At 42.2% G+C, this 22201-nt stretch overlaps 1 protein-coding gene across 1 annotated transcript in view; it reads right to left on the bottom strand.

Annotated features, from left to right (window-relative positions):
• The window catches only part of prex1 (phosphatidylinositol-3,4,5-trisphosphate-dependent Rac exchange factor 1), a 199186-nt gene that overhangs the window by 40852 nt on the left and 136133 nt on the right, over window positions 1-22201 (bottom strand). The window contains exons 20-26 of the mRNA XM_080204930.1: window positions 20970-21106; window positions 17450-17633; window positions 15469-15635; window positions 11921-12082; window positions 10481-10691; window positions 6760-7036; window positions 4387-4593 (exon numbers count right to left, since the gene is read on the bottom strand). Coding sequence (XP_080061056.1) covers window positions 4387-4593; window positions 6760-7036; window positions 10481-10691; window positions 11921-12082; window positions 15469-15635; window positions 17450-17633; window positions 20970-21106 — 1345 coding nt within the window. The remainder of the gene's footprint in view (window positions 1-4386; window positions 4594-6759; window positions 7037-10480; window positions 10692-11920; window positions 12083-15468; window positions 15636-17449; window positions 17634-20969; window positions 21107-22201) is intronic.

Below are 22201 nucleotides of genomic sequence, written 5' to 3'. Positions count from 1 at the left end.
ACAGGACTGGAAATTATTCACACCTTCCCCTATTTACCTCTAGGGGGCAATTTATCAAAAACAAAAGCCATGCTTTCTTAACCAAACAGGCACAAACACACATTCAAGTGTGATTACACAGCAATATTACACAGGGGTAAAACAAAACTTACATTAAATCATGTTACATTTTTGAAAATACCCTAAAGCTGCATGTCAATATCATCCTCCTTTTATTGCTCTGGGTTTACAACTAAATTAGTCTTCTTATAAGTCTTTCAGAAAATAAAAAAGTTATATATAAAGGGAATTAAGTCAATTATGTGTTTTATTGTAGAACACAAAAGAATTGATTCCATTACCATCAAAAAAAAAATCACTGATGCCCAAGTACCTGGACTTTAACAAATTGGACCATCTTATCTACAAAACAGAAATAAGTCATGGGAAAGGATGAACCCTAAATAAGGGTGCAATTGTAAATTCATTCACAGCTTCGAAAAGAAACTAAAGATATCAACAGAACGGATAAACATAAAACTACCTTCACTCATACCCTCAGCGTTGGAGGTCAAAGCAATTTACAAAACAAAGAAGACCATAATGTTAGAATCAACATTATTGGCAATTAGCTGGTATTCGGGAGTCGGTTTGTAGAAACAGAAAGGCTGGATTAAGTACGACACATTTCAGTATTCCAAACATCTCAAAGGGTTAGAAACGGAAGCAGGAAAGATTGTCTGACCTACACATTATCTGGAAATTTGCTGGGGGAAAATAACATTCATTTTCAGAGGGACTGATCAGATTTTGATTAGCGTATTTAGTGAAATTCTACCAATTTTTGCTTAATCCTTTGGCCACAATTAAAACTAAGCAAGACCACATTATTGAACCTCCTTGTGCTGCACATCATTTAACACTCAAAAAGCACCAAGAAAAAGAAATGACATGAGGTTTGAGGTTTTGCAGGGATTGAACCTTATGGCAGATAAATTTAAGTTTTTTTTTACTGGTCACAAGTAGGCTTACATTAACACTGCAACAAAGTTACTATGAAAATCCTCTGGTCACCATACTCTGGTGCCTGTTTGGGTACACGGAGGAAGAATTTAGCACAGCCAATTGACCTAACCAGCACGTCTTTCAGGCAGAGAGAAAACTGGAGACCTGAAGGAAACCCACGCAGATTGGAGATTGTTGGAGGGTGTGCAAACTCCACACAGACAGTGATCCAAACCAAGAATCAAACCCGGGTCCCTGGCACTGTGAGGCAGCTGTGCTAACCACTGCGCCGCCATGCCACCCCAGGTAGGTGCAACGCATAAGCAACAGTACCAATGCGTCCAAAAATGATGCTAAACATCAGGTAAACCTTAACTGAAAACTGCTTCATTACTTCACTAGCTGCCAGCCATTGCCTGACCATCTTAAAAGGAAAAAAATTAATATTACGCTGATGGAAACAATTTAAATGGTAGCCAATGGAACCCAAATAGTCAATCACGCCTGAAAGTAGTTATTCCTCTACAAATAGTTCTCTCAAACTTTCTTCAATTGTTGGCTGCAAGAATACAGGTGTATTCAGCAGTCATGCTGACTTACGCCACTAACTACACAATGGCAAGTGCTTTGGATTCTGTGGATGGTTTAACTAGATGGGCTGAATATCTATCATCTGTGACCAAAACTTCGAGCGGTACTTGAGAACTAGTTGCTTGTGGGGCTTTCCAATGAGGACACAGAATTTTCTGTAGAGTCCCAGTACTTTTCTTTTCCCCAAATAACAGAATTACATTTGCTATGAGCAGAGATGAGAGCCCATTATTTACCACCCCTTAAACCAAACTGCCATCAGCTGCTGGGACCTTAGGTATTTTCACATATTGATAGGACTCAACAATAAATATTTCTTATAATTCACACACTTCCTACTCAAGGGAAATCGCTAGGAATGTTTGTTAGCATTGGTCACGAAACCCAAGAACTAAATTGAGAAATAATTTGAGTCCAAAATCAAAACTTTGGCACACATTGCCCTGATAGTAAAAATGGATTCTGACGGACAGCTGAATAAACAATTCTTACCACCTCGCCATTCTGCATAAATACCTGCAAGAGCCAAACATTTTTAAAAAGAAGAAAAAAAGGGCTTTCAATGTTTGGAACTGAACTCGTGAGAAAATTGTTCACAGACTGTTGGAAAAAAAATCTTTCAAACAGCTGGTATTGCAAACCTACACCAAGCATGAACAAGTTGTAAGAAATAAATCTGTTTCAAATCAGCACACAATGGAGCAATTGATTAATTCAACTTAAAGTGTCTGTGTTTTTGGAGAGAAGAAAACAATTTTAGAATGACTACTTCATGCTTCGCTTTTGCTTTTAATTCTTATAGACTCCAAAACTAGCACAGCTTATAACATTCCTCTGCCCATTTAACAGATTTACAAAACTGGCAGATGAGATTGCTCATTTTATAGTTGGCATCTTGTTTAAAAACATCAGTGCCGCATCTAACCAAAATTCTGAAACACTGCAGGAAAAAGCACATAATTCCATGGTGTAATTGGAAGCTGTTCACTACTTGCACCCATTGATATTTAGTGAAGTACGAACTGGGGGTTGCAAACTGCTTAGCCTGAAGCTCGGTTACATAGCGTCTTTTCATTCACTGTGGTGCGCAGTTTTACATCATTCCAAAAAAGAATCAAATAACGAAAGGAACTGTTGAAACTGGATTCAATAAACCTCTGACTCCATAGTCCCAATCTATTACAAATGTAAAGCTAAGAAATCAAAGAATCCTTATAGTGCAGATGGAGGCCAATCAACCCATTGACGCTGCACCAACTCAGCATCTTACCCAAGGCCACACACTCCTTGCCTGCCTGACCTCCATAACCCCTAATCCAGCTAATGCACATATTTTAGGATGCTAAGGGGAAATTTAGCAAGACCAATCCTCCTAACCTGCATATCTTTAAACTGTGGGAGGAATCAGAGCATCTGTGTGAGGCACACAGCTATGGGGAGAATGTGCAAACTCCACACAGACAGTGACCTGAGGCTGGAATTGAACCTGGGTCCTTGGCGCTGGGAGGTAGCAGTACTAATCACAATGCCAGCATGCCACTTTTTGATTGTTTGGGTGGTGAAGGGAGAAATGGCTGGTGGGAGAGTGGTATGGAAAGCACAGCAGGACTAGAACATGTCCTTTGATAAGGTTTAAAGTATAATAAGGCAATGTCATAGAGACGGCATGGAATACACTCCAGCTATGAAACATTTATACTACTTTATAGTGGTGTAAACGTCTAATATACCATGCGTCGCAAAGCTGGGTGAAAATATCGAATCGATCTTCTCAAACTGAATAAAGCAACACAGTCGACGCTAAAAAAAAAATCAATTTCCACATACTGAGAGCTGAATTAGTACACATTAGCCAGGCATGAATTTCATTCATTAGAGGCTCAGGATAATGTAAACTGGTACATATTACTCTGGTTTATTAATTGTACTTAATTAAACTCAAGGCAGTTAACTCAATGCTCATCATCCCAACTCACCCAAGGCTAAGGAGAGTTTGAAGATCTGGTGTTGAAGTACTACCAGTGCCTATCTATAACTGACTTGTCTAGGTGGGCAGAAATAGCCCCTACCTAGGCTTCTTCTATTTTTAATCCCTACCTGCAAGCCAGTACTTGGCATTTGCAGTGTTTAAGGAAGACTGCAGATTAATCCAAGTGGGCAGTGGCAAAAGAAGTCATTTTTCTTGGTCAAATAGTCAGCGATTGTATTTCACCCAAGTTAATTTACCCATTTAAAGGCACAGACAATGAATGTAGAGTGATTATTCTATTAGTAAACACATTCATCTTACATTAAAGAAACAAATTAATAGATATGAGTGAAATAGCCTTATAACACACGAGGTTGGTGCCCGAACGGTTGTTGTGCATATTCTCGATACAGGTGATTTCCCACAAAGGGAGTTTACAATTTAAACTGGATAACCAGAGGTTATTGCTGAGAGGAGGCCAGAAGCTGAGAGAAAGAAAATTTCTCATACAGATTAATTGTTCTGCATCAGTCTACGCTTAATCTTTCTTAACAGTGACCGACTAAAGCCCCATCAACAGAATCTTTCCAGCAATTCAGCCAGCCAGATAATGGTCAATGGCAGGAGCTAAAGCAGATATCAAGGTTTCAGTAATCAAACCGGAGAATGGAACTGGGACAAGGTGGCAGAGGCAAAGATAGAAAATGAGTGCAAATGGATAGGGCCACGTGGGATGTTTCTGTGCTGTAATATTCTGACAATAAACACTATATTAAAAGACCAATCATAAACTTATGCTAGGTTGGTGGTGTCTTGTTAAGGGAATCAAAAGAGGCTCGTACCTATAGGAATCCCTATAACTTGTTGTATCGTGTCCAGAGTCATCTTGTTCTTCTTCATTCACCACAAAGCAGACTCTCTTTGTTCCACAGTGTTCTGCTTTGTCAATATCATTTTCTTCTATTAGGACGGATGGCGGAAGTGTGAGGTCTGATGGAGTGTGCTCTGAAGTCTCAGACTGGGCAGGCTCAGTTATTGAGGACAGCAGGCTGCAGACACAGTAGAAATAACATTACGTTTGTGATCGACAATAAAGGTTTTGCACATGGAAATAATTTTCTCTCTCTTTGTCAAGCCACCTGGAAACAATTGGCTTGTATTTCCAGATGGATTGGGTACCACTTCTTGCATTTGAGAGACATATGCAACATAACTTAGAGGTGAAAACTGCAATTCAATACAAAGCTTAAAGTTACAGTTGGATGTTAATACAGTAAACACACAAATATTACCGATGGTTGCCCTACAAATGGAACATTACAGTCTCTTCGATGAACGAGTTCAGAGGAGGTTCACAAGAATGAAGCCAGGAATGAAGGGTTTGTCATATGAGAAGCAATTGAGGAGTCTGGATCTTTACTCAATGGTGTTCAGAAGGATAAAAGGGGATCTAATTGAAATTTACACAATACTGAGGGGCCTAGGTAGAGTGGACGTGGAGAGGAAGAGGATTCTTCCATTAGCAGGTGAGACTAAGACTCAAGGGCACAATCTCAGAGTGAAGAGACATGCCTCTAAAACTGAGATAAGGAGGAATTTCTTCAGCCAGAGGGTGGTGAATCTTGGAACTCATTGCCACTGAAGGCTGTGGAGGCTAGGTCATTGAGTGTCTCCAAGACAGAAATAGATAGGTTCTTGATCAATAAAGGGATCAAAAGTTACGGGGAGAAGGCAGGAGTATGGGGATGAGAATCATTTCAGCCATGATTGAATGGCAGAGCAGGGCTGAGTGACCTGATTCTGCTCCTATATCTTATGGCCTTAAATCACAGTTTGAATCTTAGTGTTTATGCTGCCTAACTTTCTTATTTTGTTGGGTCAACTTGTGTCACAGGTTCCTAGTGGGCTGTTCAGAAAGTAATTTTCAGGAACATTTTCCAGCTGAACGGCTACATGTCTAAACAGGGGCTGAACAGCCCACTAGGAACCTGTGACACAAGTTGACCCAACAAAATAAGAAAGTTAGGCAGCATAAACACTAAGATTCAAACTGTGATTTAAGGCCATAAGATATAGAAGCAGAATTTGGTCACTCAGCCCTGCTCTGCCATTCAATCATGGCTGAAATGATTCTCATCCCCATACTCCTGCCTTCTCCCCGTAACTTTTGATCCCTTTATTGATCAAGAACCTATCTATTTCTGTCTTGGAGACACTCAATGACCTAGCCTCCACAACCTTCAGTGGCAATGAGTTCCAAGATTCACCACCCTCTGGCTGAAGAAATTCCTCCTTATCTCAGTTTTAAAGGCATGTCTCTTCACTCTGAGATTGTGCCCTTGAGTCTTAGTCTCTCCTGCTAGTGGAAAAATCCTCTTCCTCTCCACGTCCACTCTATCTAGGCCTCTTGGTATTCTGTAAATTTCAATTAGATCCCCTTTTATCCTTCTGAACACCATTGAGTAAAGGTCCAGACTCCTCAATCGCTTCTCATATGACAAACCCTTCATTCCTGGCTTCATTCTTGAGAAGAGAGGAACAAGAACGTGATCAATTTTTTTCACTGCTGCAAAACAAATCATCTGATGCTCAAGGTCAGAATGCTGTTTGGTGATGCTGCTACCTATCACTTCTACTGATTAACAATATAACTAGCTTAATCTTAAATTTGTGATTTGTCACTGGCATTCAGATTTATGGTTAGTCATTTTCCCGAGTCAATTAAAGAAGTGAGAGCTGAACCACTCAGATAAATACTTGGAGCTGATCCCCAATGTGTGTCATGATCTCACCCACTACCTCAACGAGGGCTGACTATCCAAGGCCACCAGTCAGAGTCAAACAAAAAACAAGATCACTAACTTTCCACAAAAAAGAAGGGGAGAAGAAATAGAAGGCCCAGGATTCTCCAAGCACATTTTAATAGTCATTAGCAGAGCAGTGCCTGCAGAATGGTATGGAAACAGGTCACCACACTCGCTGAGAAATAAATATGATCTGCTGTGTTTTTGGGTGCGAAGGTTAATGGAGGAAACCAAGTGCAAGACAAGCTAACCAGGCAAACCTTAAAAATTATTAGTATGGCAACATCATTAAACAATGGGAGTATTTACCAGCATGTAAAGAAAGAATCCAATTTGACATTATGCCACAAAGGCATTTTTCTACAGAGTAGGTAATCATTAACTTTCAATTCTGAGTCACTGATCACTTACGCATTTATTTGCATTACGTATTGCTTCATCTCTTTTGAAGAAATCTCCAGTTTGATAAAAAGCTGGAAGAAAGAGTCCTGAATCTCCATATCTTCCTGCTTCAATAGGCAGCTCAAGCCTCCACTTTCTTGGGTCACCTCTCCATTCTGTTGATTTACCAACTCATCTGAATCCAGCTGCTGGTCTGTTTCTCCCTCTCCTGTCACAAAACACTTCCACTGGGGTGCTGCCATGGTGGTGATGCTATGCCGAGTGTAGTTCATAGGATTTATAATGCCTACAAACAACAATAACATCTTATTCAACAATCACCAAGAAGAAGGCAATGAAAGAACCACTGAACATTACACATTGCTGAGATCAAGAAGCAGAAGTAAATAATATCAAAAATCAGAAACATCTACTGTTGCCAGCAGCAAAACACTGAACTGTGGTTGCCCTGAGGAACAGAGTCTAAATCCCAATTTTGATTATTAAAGTCACCTGCAGACTCACAGAGCTTTTGAACAAGTAGCAAGATGTAGTTAGATGGAGCACAGAGTCCAACTTCAGAGGAGAGGGGAAAGTGCAAATTACATCTGCCAATCCAAATGGTGTTTCTAACAACCATATAGAAGTTCACTTCCTGACAGCTGTATGCCGCATAATAAAATAAATCCATCCTCAAAGCAACTTGCTGTATAAAGTCACATCCTTCAACTGGTTGCATGGGATGTACTCGGCACCATTTCAGCAGCCCAGACTTTGCTATACTACTAATGGCACGGCTGTCAGCACTCACCCTTATTACAGGATAAAGCAGAACTTCTGATAGCCACACATGCACAATTAAATGGGAAACACCAAAAATGACAGTCAGTGATATTCAGCTCTTCACTGGTTGCACTGTTGCCAACAGAACCCAAATCACTGTCATGGCATGACCTTAGTATTAATTGCCCACTTCTCATGTCCTTTAGACAGACCCAGGATCAAGAGTCTTTAACAAATGATAATTATTGCATTGTACATCTGGCCCTAAATTTTCTTCTTGGGAAATGTAGGGTCTTATTCCCAAAGGAAATTTATGATGCAGATTTTAATGCCTTTTTTGTTTAGTTTTACTCCTGATTTCACTCTATTAATATGACGTGTGTTTATTTTTATTCTCGTACCATGATTTAAATGCCATTTATAGCTTTTAATTCTCCTGCTTTGCAGTCTGTGCAAGTTGCTGGCATTCTTCAAGCTGATCGACTGAAGAACCTCTCCCTGCTGCGTGATTGGCTCACAGATTCCCATAGAGGGCATAACACTGGCTCAGACACCCAATTGCGAGAAATTTCCACTGACCAGCCTAGAAAATGGACAGGATTTTCCAGCCCTTACCGCTGGCAGGAAATTCCAATGCCAGCAAAGACAACCCCGTCCAGCGGATGCTCTACGGGTGAGACAGACGAGACATGCAAAATGCCGTAGTCATTGGTGGGACCAAATGATCCCAGCCAATGCCTCAAGGCAACTGCATGTCAGGTGAATGGCAAAGTTGTCCTTTTTTGCTGTTCACAGCAATAACTGGGCCCATATGTTTACTCCTCAGACATCCTGGTTTTTTTAAAAAATAATTAAAATACACGAGTATTAAAATCCTTTGCTCCCATTTCTCTTCCACAAAGAGAGTGGATGGATTCCCCTTACACTGGCTCTCTGTCCAGGTATGATTCCTCTGGCAACAAAGAACAAAACCTTCAACATATCAATCTTCATCATTTCTAGCCTCCAACCTTTTCGTCCTGCAGCATGAAGCTGGTGTGTTAGAAAACATGCCAACCAGCCCTCACCTGAATTCCAGATCTGAATGTCTGAAAGGAGTAAGCAACAAGCTAGGGAAGATCCCCAGGTGAAGTTTACAAGATTTTGTGCACTTGCAGCTGAATTGACCTGAAGTGGTCCCTGCCCTGTCAACTGCTTGGCATGAGCAGCAAAAATCCACTGAGGCCTGGACAAGCCAAAACTGTTCTGCACTATGCCAATTTCAACTTTTGAGAATTAACTCCAGGTTGCAAAGACAGAGAACTTCTTCTGAAGGAGAAACACTGTCTAATCACTGGCCAATGCCTCATCATGTGAATGAGTTCAAAGCTTTGGCATTGAGAGTAGTCTGAGTCATGAGTCAAGGTTATTTCTCAACAAAAATGGCAAGTAAAAAAGTAAACAAAAAACTCAAAGTAGTTCACATATTCCTCTGACCAAACATCACTTGAAATCACATATTCCATAAAATCTACATCTCAAATTTCTCAGAAATGTTTCTAAGCCCATTTTCATTGCACGAACATACTGTTGGCATACTGCAGATTAACATTTTCTCCCATTTATCAAGACTTATTCAACAAATAACCATTCAGTGCTTTAAAATCTGGAATATTAATCTTATTTTCTACTGGAACCTATAAATTGGAGATCCAACTCGTACACAGAAAGCATAATAGGAACATGGTAGACCATTCAGCTCTGAGCCCACTTCCCCTAACCCCCCATCCCCATTCAATCAGATCACAGCTGATCAGTATCTAAACTTTTTTCACTACCCTACCTCCAAATCAATTTATACCCTTGCCCAGCAAAGCTATCAATCTCACATTTAAAATTAATTGCACTACCATTCCCTCTCTTCCCAATATCCCAGGTCCCAAACATGCTTTCCAAATGAAGCAGTGATTTATTTTTACTTCGTCTGATTCAGTAAGCAGCATTCGCTGTTCATGGTCTCCTCCAGATTGAGGAAGTTAAAACCCAGTCTGTATAACCGCACTGCTGAACATTTCTAGTCGGTCCACAAACATGACTCAGAACTTCCCATCATTTGCCTTTGCACTCTGACCTCGGCCTCCCATACAAGTTGCAATAAAACTCAACACAAGCTCAAAGGACAACATTCTGTTAACACAGGATTCAACCATCTGATGTCTTAGCCATTGCTCTCATTTTCCTCAGACAGCAGATACCGTTGTAATCATTAGCACTTCTTCTGAACTCCTCTTTTGTCCCGTTATCCCAGTCATACCCACTTTTTAAACCTGCTGTATCATCCCTTTGGTCATCAGATCACTTCTGCCCTCTACCCTTCATTATTCCTTCTCTTGGCACACCCCTGTCATCCTCCACTTCCCTTCTCTGTACTTGCTTTAAACCTGAAATATTTCTAACTGACAAAGGTCATCAACACAAAATGGTCAACTCTCTTTCTCTCTCTACAGATGCCGGTTGACCTCCAATGATGAGTTAGGTTTCCAACTGCAAATTTTAGTTTGATCTCTGTTCTAAGATGAATTAAACATTATTACGGTGTCAATCGGCATACTACAATATCTTAACAACTTGCTACAGAGAACTGAAATTTCAGCTAGGTTTCCATTGGCATCCAGTATTATGTGAACGCATTTCGTGTCAGATGAGGATGGGATCAAGCTGTTACAAACCAGTCAGTTAACTTGCTGAAATTTAATGTCTTAACTTGCACATGCAGAACGCAAACTTGTATGAGGTTTCAGAAGACTGTCAACATTCATGGAACCATACCACAACACACATCAGAACCTCTTGGAATCAACGTGGTTGGTGTGATACAATTCGACTCAGCCAAGGGGAATTTACTATAAACGCTTTCAGTTCAGGAGGAATGGTTTTTAAATAAAAACCAATCTTAACCGGCAACAGTCAGACAGCAATTTTCCATTACCTTGATCCTGTTCCAGGCCAAGGAAAGAATTTTTTCGACCAAAGCGTATGCTGAAAGATCTTCCCAGAGAGGTTGTACTTTTGGGACAGGATACTTCAATTACATTAACATGACAGTTGGTTGGACAGAAATCAGTGCTGCTTAACTGGTGCAATTTGGTCGAAGCTTGCTTGAAGGAGGGCCATGCTCGGTTTTTCAACTCCTGAGCAAACTAAAGACAGCCACAAAGAACAGAATTCAATAAAAGATACTCCCATGGACATTCCCTGATGCCACAGTTTTTAAACTTAAACAGGGTATAAACTGTACACTCATCTTGGAGACAGTCAGCAATATGCACTGACAGTACTTTACTGATAAAAAATTTTATTTACTTCAGTGCTGGGGAATAGAATTTGTTTTTGCGATTGATGCTTATTTGTTTTTTTTTATGTTTGATGATTCAGTGATTAACAATTCAGCCTATAGTTCCTGTCCTAGTTTTTGAAAGAACTATACACTGAATTTCATCCCCATGTCCTTTCCAAAATCCTTCTGTTTTCTGAAACCAAAAGAGAAAATGCTGGAAAATCTCAGCAGGTCTGGCAGCATCTATAAGGAGAGAAAAGAGCTGACGTTTCGAGTCCAGATGACCCTTTGTCAAAGTTTTGACAAAGGGTTGCCTGGACTTGAAACGCCAGCTCTTTTCTCTCTTTACAGACGCTGCCAAACCTGCTGATATTTTCCATCATTTTCTCTTTTGGTTCAGATTCCAGCATCTGCAGTAATTTGCTTTTAACCTTTTGTTTTCTTTTTTCAAATATTTATCCATTTTTGATTTAATATCAATTACAAATCTGCTTTTACCAATGTTTTCAGTGAAAGGTTCTAATAAACCTCCTGTATATAAAAACATGGGAAGGAATACTTTAAATACAGAAAGCATAGAGCCACAAGTTACTTGATATAAACAGGATTCCACTACATGCAATATTTTAATTACTTCTGAAGATTTTTCCAGTTGACTTCAGAAATATTTGTTACTATAGTTGGCAGCCAGGAAATTATCTGCCATTATTAGAATTTGAACCCCAATATAATGGCAAAATCCAATAGCCCCATGTTTTGAGAACAGAATATTGAGAGTCTCTAAGTGTGTGGCCCCACTAGAGTTTCGAATGAACGAGAAATTTGCCTGGCCATAAACTACCGCTCAAGGTATCAAAACAATAAAGTTGGCTCATACGTCTCCAACCACCAAAGACATGACCAACTTCAGGTAACTGACGACAAACCAGAACAAATGTAAGTTATATAACTGTGCTTATCATGATAACAGAGTGCAATGTTCATAATTCTACAGAAAGTGATGTCAGGTGTTTTATCTAAGATTTCAATAGCATTTATCAGATTTTGCTGGTTAGATTCTATGATCTAGCAAACAAATTTGCTGTTATGTACCTTGGAATAATTGGCAATTCGCTTGCCAATGATGCCGAGCTTGGTCTCACACAGATGTCGGAATTCAAATTGAGGCTTAAAGATAAGGGAATTCCTGGAAGATATCAATCCTCTGCAGTTCTTCACAAACTGACAGTCATCTGCTGCTAAAGCCTCTAAAATCTGGCAAAGTAAGCAAAGTTAGTTAATGAGGCCTTTAGAACAACAAAGCAAGCACCCATCGGAAGAAGAATCTGTTGGAATATTTATCATGGGAACATTACAGAACAGTTAGGCCAGTCAGATGACAGAAGTAGACAGGGGGATTTAGTAAGATTTTTCAGTGCAGAATAAGAAAAGGCTTTCCAAAATGCAAAAGTTAGCATTCAAACTCGAATGGAATCAGAATATTGCGCTTGTACTCGAATATTCTTTTACTATAAACATGTAAACATGACACATAATGGAGTTCACCTTTGATATAGTGGGGAAATCCCATTCACTTTATTGGCAATCAAAGCTACCACAGTCACTGGCACAATAATTTTGGTTGGCAAATCTTGAAAGCAATTGTGTATGTGCAATTTGCATAAAGTACAAAATAATCTGGCAAGACCATCAGATTCATCCATTTTCTTACTTGATGCAACTGCACACTAATTGCTAGTGATACCAAAACTCAGCAAAACTGCCAATGCTTGTTGGAAGCAGGACAAGAGATTTTAAAATGTGACATCCTGACAACCTGATGTCTGCTAACACTGTTGCATCTGCCTTATAGAGGTTGGGCCTTGTGTGGTGGAGAATCTTCATTGATCGATCTTATTGAATCATGAAGCAAGTTCTAGGGGCTGAGCGGTCTACTCCCCCTCCAGTGTACACACGCACACAACAGCTGATGGCACCAAGCCAAGACGCTCAGAGAACAAGGATGAAGAGATAGGAAAAAAAAAGAAAGAGAGAGAGAGAAAGAGAAAAAGAGAGAGAGAAAGAGAGAGAGAAAGAGAAAGAGAAAAAGAGAGAGAGAAAGAGAAAAAGAGAGAGAGAAAGAGAAAAAGAGAGAGAGAAAGAGAAAAAGAGAGAGAGAAAGAGAAAAAGAGAGAGAGAAAGAGAAAGAGAAAAAGGGAGAGAGAAAGAAAGAAAGAGAGAGAAAGAAAAGAAAGAGAAAGGGAGAGAGTGTGAGTGAGTGAGTGAGTTGGAAAGATGGGGGGAGGGCAAGGAATGTCCTGAGAGGCAGAAACCAGCAGTGGGAAAAACCTCCATTCAACCAGTAACTGACAGCAGCTCAACAAAATTACACCAGTAATGAAGAATAATACTGCTCCCACTCAGGGTCCCTCTATGTAGCTAGCAGCATTAGGTGTAATATCCCAGTATCCTATCAATAACAGTACAGCTTTTGATATTCACCCTGAAACTATAGCCCAAACTCCTTCACTGCACGTCTTTGAGCCATTTCTCACAGGGCATATTATTCTAAGCTCAGCTTGGCACCCACACTTCCAAAACCACTCTTTGGCTAGGGCTCAAAGTAAAATTTGTATAAAATTATTTGGCCTCTGGAGCACCACAACTGTCCGCCTTTCTTCCCGATCTCTCCGACAGCACATTCTCCACTCCCCCTACCTCTCCCACAGTAGCCTTTCCCACTCCCTCCACCTCTCCCATAGCACCTACCCTACTCCCTCCACTTCTCCCACAGCACAGTCCCCACTCCTCCTAACTCTCCCACAGCACATTCCCCACTCCCACTACCTCTCCCACAGCACCTACCCTACTCCCCCCCCACCTCTCCCACAGCACAGTCCCCACTCCTCCTAACTCTCCCACAGCACATTCCCCACTCCCACTACCTCTCCCACAGCACCTACCCTACTCCCCCCCCACCTCTCCCACAGCACCTACCCCATTCCCCCCCACCTCTCCCACAGCACCTACCCCATTCCCCCCCACCTCTCCCACAGCACCTACCCCACTCCCCCCCCACCTCTCCCACAGCACCTACCCCACTCCCCCCCCACCTCTCCCACAGCACCTACCCCATTCCCCCCCACCTCTCCCACAGCACCTACCCCATTCCCCCCCACCTCTCCCACAGCACCTACCCCATTTCCCCCCCACCTCTCCCACAGCACCTTTCCCAGTCCCTCACCTCTCCCACAGCACCTACCCCACTCCCCCCCCACCTCTCCCACAGCACCTACCCCATTTCCCCCCCACCTCTCCCACAGCACCTACCCCACTCCCCCCACAGCACATACTCCACTCCCCCAACTCTCTCATGCACCTTTCCCAGTCCCCCCACCTCTCCCACAGCACCTACCCCACTCCCCCTAATTCTCCCACAGCACCTACCCCATTTCCCCCCCACCTCTCCCACAGCACCTACCCCATTTCCCCCCCACATCTCCCACAGCACCTACCCCATTTCCCCCCCACGTCTCCCACAGCACCTACCCCACTTCCCCCACAGCACATACTCCACTCCCCCAACTCTCTCATGCACCTTTCCCAGTCCCCCCACCTCTCCCACAGCACTTACCCCAGTCCCCCCAACTCTCCCACAGCACCTACCCCATTCCCCCCAATTCTCCCACAGCACCTACCCCAGTCCCCCCAACTCTCCCACAGCACCTACCCCACTCCCCCCAACTCTCCCACAGCACCTACCCCACTCCCCCCAACTCTCCCACAGCACCTACCCCACTCCCCCTAATTCTCCCACAGCACCTTTCCCAGTCCCCCCACCTCTCCCACAGCACCTACCCCATTCCCCCCCCACCTCTCCCACAGCACCTACCCCACTTCCCCCACAGCACATACTCCACTCCCCCAACTCTCTCATGCACCTTTCCCAGTCCCCCCACCTCTCCCACAGCACTTACCCCAGTCCCCCCAACTCTCCCACAGCACCTACACCATTCCCCCCAATTCTCCCACAGCACCTACCCCATTTCCCCCCCACCTCTCCCACAGCACCTACCCCATTCCCCCCAACTCTCCCACAGCACCTACCCCATTCCCCCCAACTCTCCCACAGCACCTACCCCACTCCCCCTAACTCTCCCATGCACCTTTCCCAGTCCCTCTATGTCTCCCACAGCACCTACCCCACTCCCCCTAATCCACAGCAGGGATTAGCTCTTGATAGCAACACATCTTTCATCTTAATTGATTTAAAGTTGTTTTCCATCAAAGGAAATGATACAAAATAGCTTGAGTAAAAAGCACACACAATTTTGAATTTGTTTTTATATTGCACTTGATCCAATCTCAGATTTCAAAATTCCAAACCAGCTCTGGGAAGAAGGGAACTGTTAACAACCAATCCCAATCAGTTAATTGGACCTTCTCTGCATCAACAGTCACTGATGGTCAGGGCAGTTTGTCTTTTGAGCCGACTAAGATTAAGTAGAATGCATTCAATAACCTTAAACAGAAGCTTTGCATTTCAAAACTTTCCAGCTCCATTATGTAAATGTGATTTATACATGGTCTTGCCCAATAATGTAAAATATATCACTACTCCATTAACTAGCACAGGAAATCAGTCCTTGAATAATGCACACCTTTGCCGTTAAATTGAAACATCCCTTAGGCTCCACCATTTTTTCTTTGACGTGACATTTTATCCCTGCTGTGCTGACGTACTCATAGACAACACCGTGCTCCAAATGTACATTATCCACAGTCATGTTGATATGAGAGGTCACCCCATCAGTGTTCGACTGCAGCTCTGCAAGGATCAATAAGTGATTACCTTTCACAGGTTAAAAGATTGACTACCTGAAAACAAACTCAATTATTCACTTGTTACGTTCAAGTTCAATTAGAAGCTGCAATTAGATTTTTACAATTTTAAAGTCGGCCTCACTGAAAATTTGTTTAGCCCAAATTAAGTCAACAGAATTAGCCAAACCAAGTATAATTTTCATTCAGTTTGAGAGTTTTCATTAACGGTTTTCTTATTCAAACCAGAAGAACATCATTTTACTGGGGAGTTGAAAGAATTTGAGAATCAAGAAGATTGATTAGAACCAATCCATGAATTTAATCAGGACTACTGCCTAAACCAGAAGTGAGCATATTTGAAAAGTAACTCCGTGTTTGTCATTCACAGAACCAATGTTCACTCCAATATATGTGTGAAAGGACATGGAACGGCACACACACTGAAAATCTCAGCTTTATCAGTTTGTCAGGAGAAATTTTCAGCATAAAGTAATGGCTTGAAAACTGTTTATTGACAAAAATGCAGCACCCAGGGTAGTTTGTAACCTACCTAGTACAAAGAGGATGGCAGAGGTAGGTTTTCACACACCCTTTAAAAATTCAGGTAGATGGCAGCATGGTGGCACAGTTGTCGGCACTGCTGCTTCACAGTGCCAGGGACCCAGGTTCAATTCCGGCTTCGGGTCTCTGTCTGTGGGGAATTTGCACATTCTCCCCATGTCTCTATGGGTTTCCTCTGGGTGCTCCAGTTTCCTCTCACACTCCCAAAGATGTGCGGGTTAGGTTGATTGGCCATGCTAAATTGACCCTAGCGTCAGGGGGATTGGCAGGGTAAATATGTGGGGTTACAGGAATAGGGGCTGGATGCAGACTCGATGGGCCGAATGGCCTCCTTCTGCACTGCAGGGATTCTATGGTGATGATCTGCCTCCCAAGAGCCCCAATTCAAGGATTCCAATAGTTGGCCTCGTATCAAATGGACAAATCTTACGAACATCTTTCACTCCAGATCAGATTACTGTCAATTACCAGTCCCAAGGCTTGTATTTGTAATCCAACAGCAACATCAGCTGCTTTTACAAATCCACAGGACCTGGTTAATGCAGCTGGTGGCCAAAGCACGAGCCCCTCACAGCTGGCTGCAGGCTGACAGTGAAACTGCCTGGACTGGAAGCCAGTAAAACCCACTGAAAAATGGGCCTTCTCCTCCCAGTCACTTTTACTGAGTCGCAGCTCCTATCAGCGAGGGATCCAAGTTGCACGCAACTGTGGTATAACCATGGTTCCTATACAAAACAAACACAGCTTACAGCTGAAAACAGAAGTGGTTTACCATCTTCCTTTCCACACAGCTGCTGTAAAAGGCTGACTAAACATCAAAGCCACTGCCAAGGTGCACAATCCATTCACACTTCTCAGATCAGTGCATGAAAAGTTTACATTTCCTAGATATTGGTTAGAAAATGCCAATACATTACAGCTGAACTTTCTTCAGATTAACAACATGTCTGATGCGCAGGCCTCGAAATGGCATGGCCAACAAATATGCCTGAAGCCAGCTACATAAACAGAACTAAAAAAAACTTTACCTCAACCAGTTTTATTCCTCACATTCAACTTTGTGGTTCTACACATGGATTAAAGCAATTCAAACAGAAATTATGTGGCTCATGTTACCATCAGCCAGTCAATCTAACTACATTTTAAACTCTTAGAAGGGGTATGTTAAAACACAAATAAACAGAAAAACACACTGATGGCTTCTTGAAAATAAATGGTTTAGTCAGACAGGTTCCGTTGCAATTAACCACAACATACCTGCCTCCTGTTTGCTCTCGCTGATATGATCAAGTGCTTTTGTTTGACTGGTTGAACCATCTAACAGCTTATCGTGCAATGATAGATCAGAAATACTGCAAAGACAATCAGTGCTGAGTTTTCTTTGCGTCCTGTCATCCACATCGTCAACAGTCCTGTATATCCACTGACTGCAATTTGTTCCCTTTGAGAAATGAGAGCAAGAACATATTAGGATTGTTAACTTTCCATTAGACTCAGATGTGACAGACTTGTTCAAACTAAGTTTTAAAATAATGAACGAAGTGTTTTTTATTTTTCTTAGTCAACATGGGCGGCACAACAGCACAGTGCTTAGCACTGCTGCCTCACAGCGCCTGCGTTCGATTCCTGACATGGGTCACTGTCTGTGTGGAGTCTGCACGTTCTCCCCATGTCTGTGTGGATTTCCTCTGGGTGCTCCGGTTTCCTCCCACAGTCCGAATGACATGCTGATTAAGTGCATTGGCCATACTAAATGCACTGAACATGTGCCGGAGTGTAACAACTACGGAATTTTCACAGTAACTACCCTGCAGTGTTAATTATAGCCTACTTGTGACAATAATAAATAACTCTAAACTTTCACTGCCATTTACTATAATCGAGCCTTTATACAAAGCCAATCTGATCTGCTTTATCATCATCTGGTATTGGAATACACTGAAAAACATTGTTTCTTGCACACTATATAGATAAATTTACTGTTCATAGAGTACATGGGGAGAAGGAATGGAGAGGGTGCAGAATGTAGTGTTATAGTTACAGATAGGTGGAGAGGAAGATTAGCTGATTAAGGAGTCAGAATTTAAAATTGTTTAATACTTTTAGTCAAACCAGAGCTACTTAAAGGAGAGTGAAGGGAAAAATGGAAAAGTAAAACAAAACAAAAATACAACTGATGGGGTTTTTAAACACGAGAGCTTGGTTTTTCCAATGATGGAGGTGGGTCAGAAGGGGAAAGAGATAAATATTAGTTTGATTGGTCAAACAGATCTTATTCTGATGCCATAAATATCAGGAAAACAGATATCATCAAAAACATAAATGATATCATGTGAAATACCTGTATATGCATCCTTAAGCAGAATGTGTTCACAGGACAGTGCAAATAGGTTAGTGTTTCATAAAACACATTACATTAAATATTTATCTCTAAGTCAAAATCACACACAAAGGATTACCTGGTTACCATCTCATCGCTGTTTGTGGGAGTTTGCTGAGGGCAAATTGATTACCATGTTTCCTACACTACAATAGTAACTACACTTCAAAATGACTTCACCAGCTTTGAGATGTCCTGCGGTCAAAAGTGCTAAATAAATGCTACATGTGATTTTAGTTGTGGGTCATTAGGCTATGATTCCACAGAAGGTGTGATGCAGTATCTTTGAACTTTGCTGATTGGAAATAATACTTATTGGTTTAGACAAACTGATATGTTCCCATTCATGTTAGAGTCATAGAGTCATAGAGGTTTACATAATGGAAACAGGCCCTTTGGCCCAACTTGTCCATGCCGCCCTTTTTTTTAAAACCCCTAAGCTAATCCCAATTGCCCACATTTGGCCCATATCCCTCTAGACCCATCTTACCCATGTAACTGTCTAAATGCTTTATAGAGATATATGTATATGCTTTATGTTGTTTGCACTTTTAAGCATACTCTCAAACAAAACAAGGGAACGGGGCAAGGATCTCCATTATTGTATAAAAGTACAGAAGTAGACTGCAAAGATGATACAAAATATACAAAGTTGTTTCTCACAACTAGGAGTTAAACAGGTATTATCTCTTCAATTATATTCAGTTGTGTAGAAATAACAAAAAATGATGTTGCTGGTTCAAATACAATTCCACATTTATCAAAATACATACTGAAAACAATATCAGTGATATAAAATGCAACAGTCTAAATGCAAAGTTAAAAGTGACACTTCACATCAGCATTATTTCATTTGAACAAATGCAAACCATCCCCTCCCACAATCCCATAGCTATTGCAGAGCCCAAATGGTTCTCTGCCTGACAAGACAAACCAGTGAACACCTCCCAATTCTTAGCCAACAACCGCTGTTCAACCACTCACAGGCTTTAGAAGCACTAAACAACAAGTTAGGTGGCTTGCTTAGCAATGCTTCACTTCCAAACTTCGCAACATTACCGGGAGCTAGGTGATCTCTAGAACCCCAACAACAGGACTGGACTGCTTCACAGTTCCATTTTTTTGATATAAAGCAGCACAAATCCAAGTCACTTGTGGGCAGCATGCTGGCACAGTGGTTAGCACTGCTGCCTCACAGCACCAGGGACCCGGGTTCAATTCCAACCTCAAGTCAGTATGTGTGGAGTTTGCACGTTTTCCCCATATCTGTACGGGTTTCTTCCAGGTGCTCTGGTTTCCTCCCACAGTCCAAAAATGTGTGGGTAAGGTTAACTGCTAAATTGACCCTAGTGCCAGGATGATTAGCAGGATAAATATGTGGGGTTATGGGAATAACTCCTGGGATGGGTTTGTGGTTGATGCAGACTCGATTGTCCAGGTGGCCTCTTTCTGCTCTGTAGGGATTCTATGATGCTACTTACCACCCTGTCTGACGATATAATGCCAAATCATCAATCATTATTGGAGAAAATTCCATATTAAACATCAGCTGTGACTCAAGCTGATCCTCCACCTCAAGGCAGCTAGGAATGGGCAACAAATGGAGCATTCAATCCACAGAATCCCCAGAGTGCAGAAAGAGACCATTCGGTCCATCGAGTCTGCACCGATTCTCCAAAAGAGCAGTCTACCTCGGACTACTCCCCTGCCCTATTCCCATAAGCCCGCACATTGATCATGTCTAATCCACCTAACCCACAAATCTTCTGGACAATTTAAAGTTTATTTATTAGTGTCACAAATTGGCATACGTTAACACTGCAATAAAATTACAGTGAAAACCCCCTAATTGCCATACTCCTGCACCTGTTCAGGTACATTTAGGGAGTATTTAGCACAGTCAATGCACCTAACCAGCACATCTTTCGGACCGTGGGAGGAAAGCGGAGCACCCAGAGGAAGCCCATGTACACAGGGGGAGAATATGCGGCCTTCACATGAACAATCATGCAAGGAACACGGGTCTCTGGTGCTGTGAGGCTGCGGTGCTAACCACTATGCTATCGTGCCGCCCCATTAATAAACTTAATAAGTAGAAATGACACACTTGAGAAAACAAAGCCTGATTCCAGAATTGCATAGAACACTGCTTTAGAATCCCAGCACAACACAACCGTTCATTTCACTGTTTATTATTCTCCCAGAACATTAAAAACAGTTCAAAACTCAATTCATTTGCACTTGCAAAAAGTGGGGGAAGAGGACAAGTTGCTCTGATAAGCTGTGTGTAGAGGAATTGAAACACATTATTTAATTTACTTACAATGATACAGTGGCTTAGACCAACGCATCAGCCCCTAAAAGCCCACGATTGCATCTGATATTACTGTGACTTACCAGCAGATGCTGAGGATTTTTTCTGTATGCACTGAAGTGTTCAAGTACTTCAGTGTAGTTCTCCTTGCTGACGTTATTCCCATTTACTTTCAGAATACACTGGCCAGGCAGAAGCCCAGCTGCTGCAGCTCCAGACCCTGCAAGATAATCAACATTTCAGTAGCAAATCACTCAGTGCTCAAACCTAAAGTGGCATTATCCGAAAATAGACATTGGATAGCATCCTACTAACTTGATTATGCCAAATTTCCAGCTGATAGCAACTGCCCAGGATAGTCAACCATCAAAGTTGCTTTGGATACAGAAAATGTTTGCAACATAAAATATATTCCTAGGTGAAATTTACCTTTAACAGAAAGCATTCTGCCCTCAGATTTCTATTCCAACACTTTATCCACTTAAAATGTGCCCACAATCAGTTATATTGAGTATGCTGTATAATTAGTAAAGGCAAAATTTCCTCCATTACCAACAGGAATCATAGAATCCCTACAGTGCAGAAGGAGGCCATTCAGCCTATCAAGTCTGCACCGACCACAATCCCAGCCAGGCCCTATTCCCGTAACCCCACATATTTACCTTGCTAATGCCCTGACACTAGGGTCAATTTAGCATGGTCAATCAACCTAACACATAAGAACATAAGAAATAGGAGCAGGAGTAGGCCATTTAGCCGCTCGAGCCTGCCCCGCCATTCAATAAGATCATGGCTGATCTGTCGTGGCTCAGTTCCACTTTCCCGCCCTCTCCCCATAACCCTTAATCCCCTTGCCTATCAAAAACCTATCAACCCACGGCTTAAATATATTTAGCGAGGCAGCCTCCACCACTTCAACGGGCAGAGAATTCCAGAGATTCACCACCCTTTGAGTGAAGAAGTTCCTCCTCAACTCCGTTCTAAACTGCGCCCCCCTTATCTTGAGGCTCTGCCCTCTAGTCCTATGTCCTTTCTGAGCGGGAAGAGCCTCTCCACCTCTATCCTATCCATCCCATTCATCATCTTATATGTCTCAATGAGATCTCCCCTCATTCTTCTAAACTCTAACGAGTACAAGCCTAGTTTATCCAGCCTCTCCTCATAGTTCAACCCCCTCAACTCCGGCATCAGCCTAGTAAACCTCCTCTGCACTCCCTCCAAGGCCAAAATATCCTTGCGTAAGTGCGGCGACCAAAACTGCACACCGTCCTCCAGCTGCGGCCTCACCAGTGCCCTGTACAGTTGCAGCAAGACC

Source organism: Carcharhinus amblyrhynchos, chromosome 16 (genome assembly GCF_965287045.1).
Source record: "Carcharhinus amblyrhynchos chromosome 16, sCarAmb.v2.hapA, whole genome shotgun sequence".
Classification (NCBI taxonomy): domain Eukaryota; kingdom Metazoa; phylum Chordata; class Chondrichthyes; order Carcharhiniformes; family Carcharhinidae; genus Carcharhinus; species Carcharhinus amblyrhynchos.
This window is presented reverse-complemented; position numbering and strand designations above follow the sequence as displayed.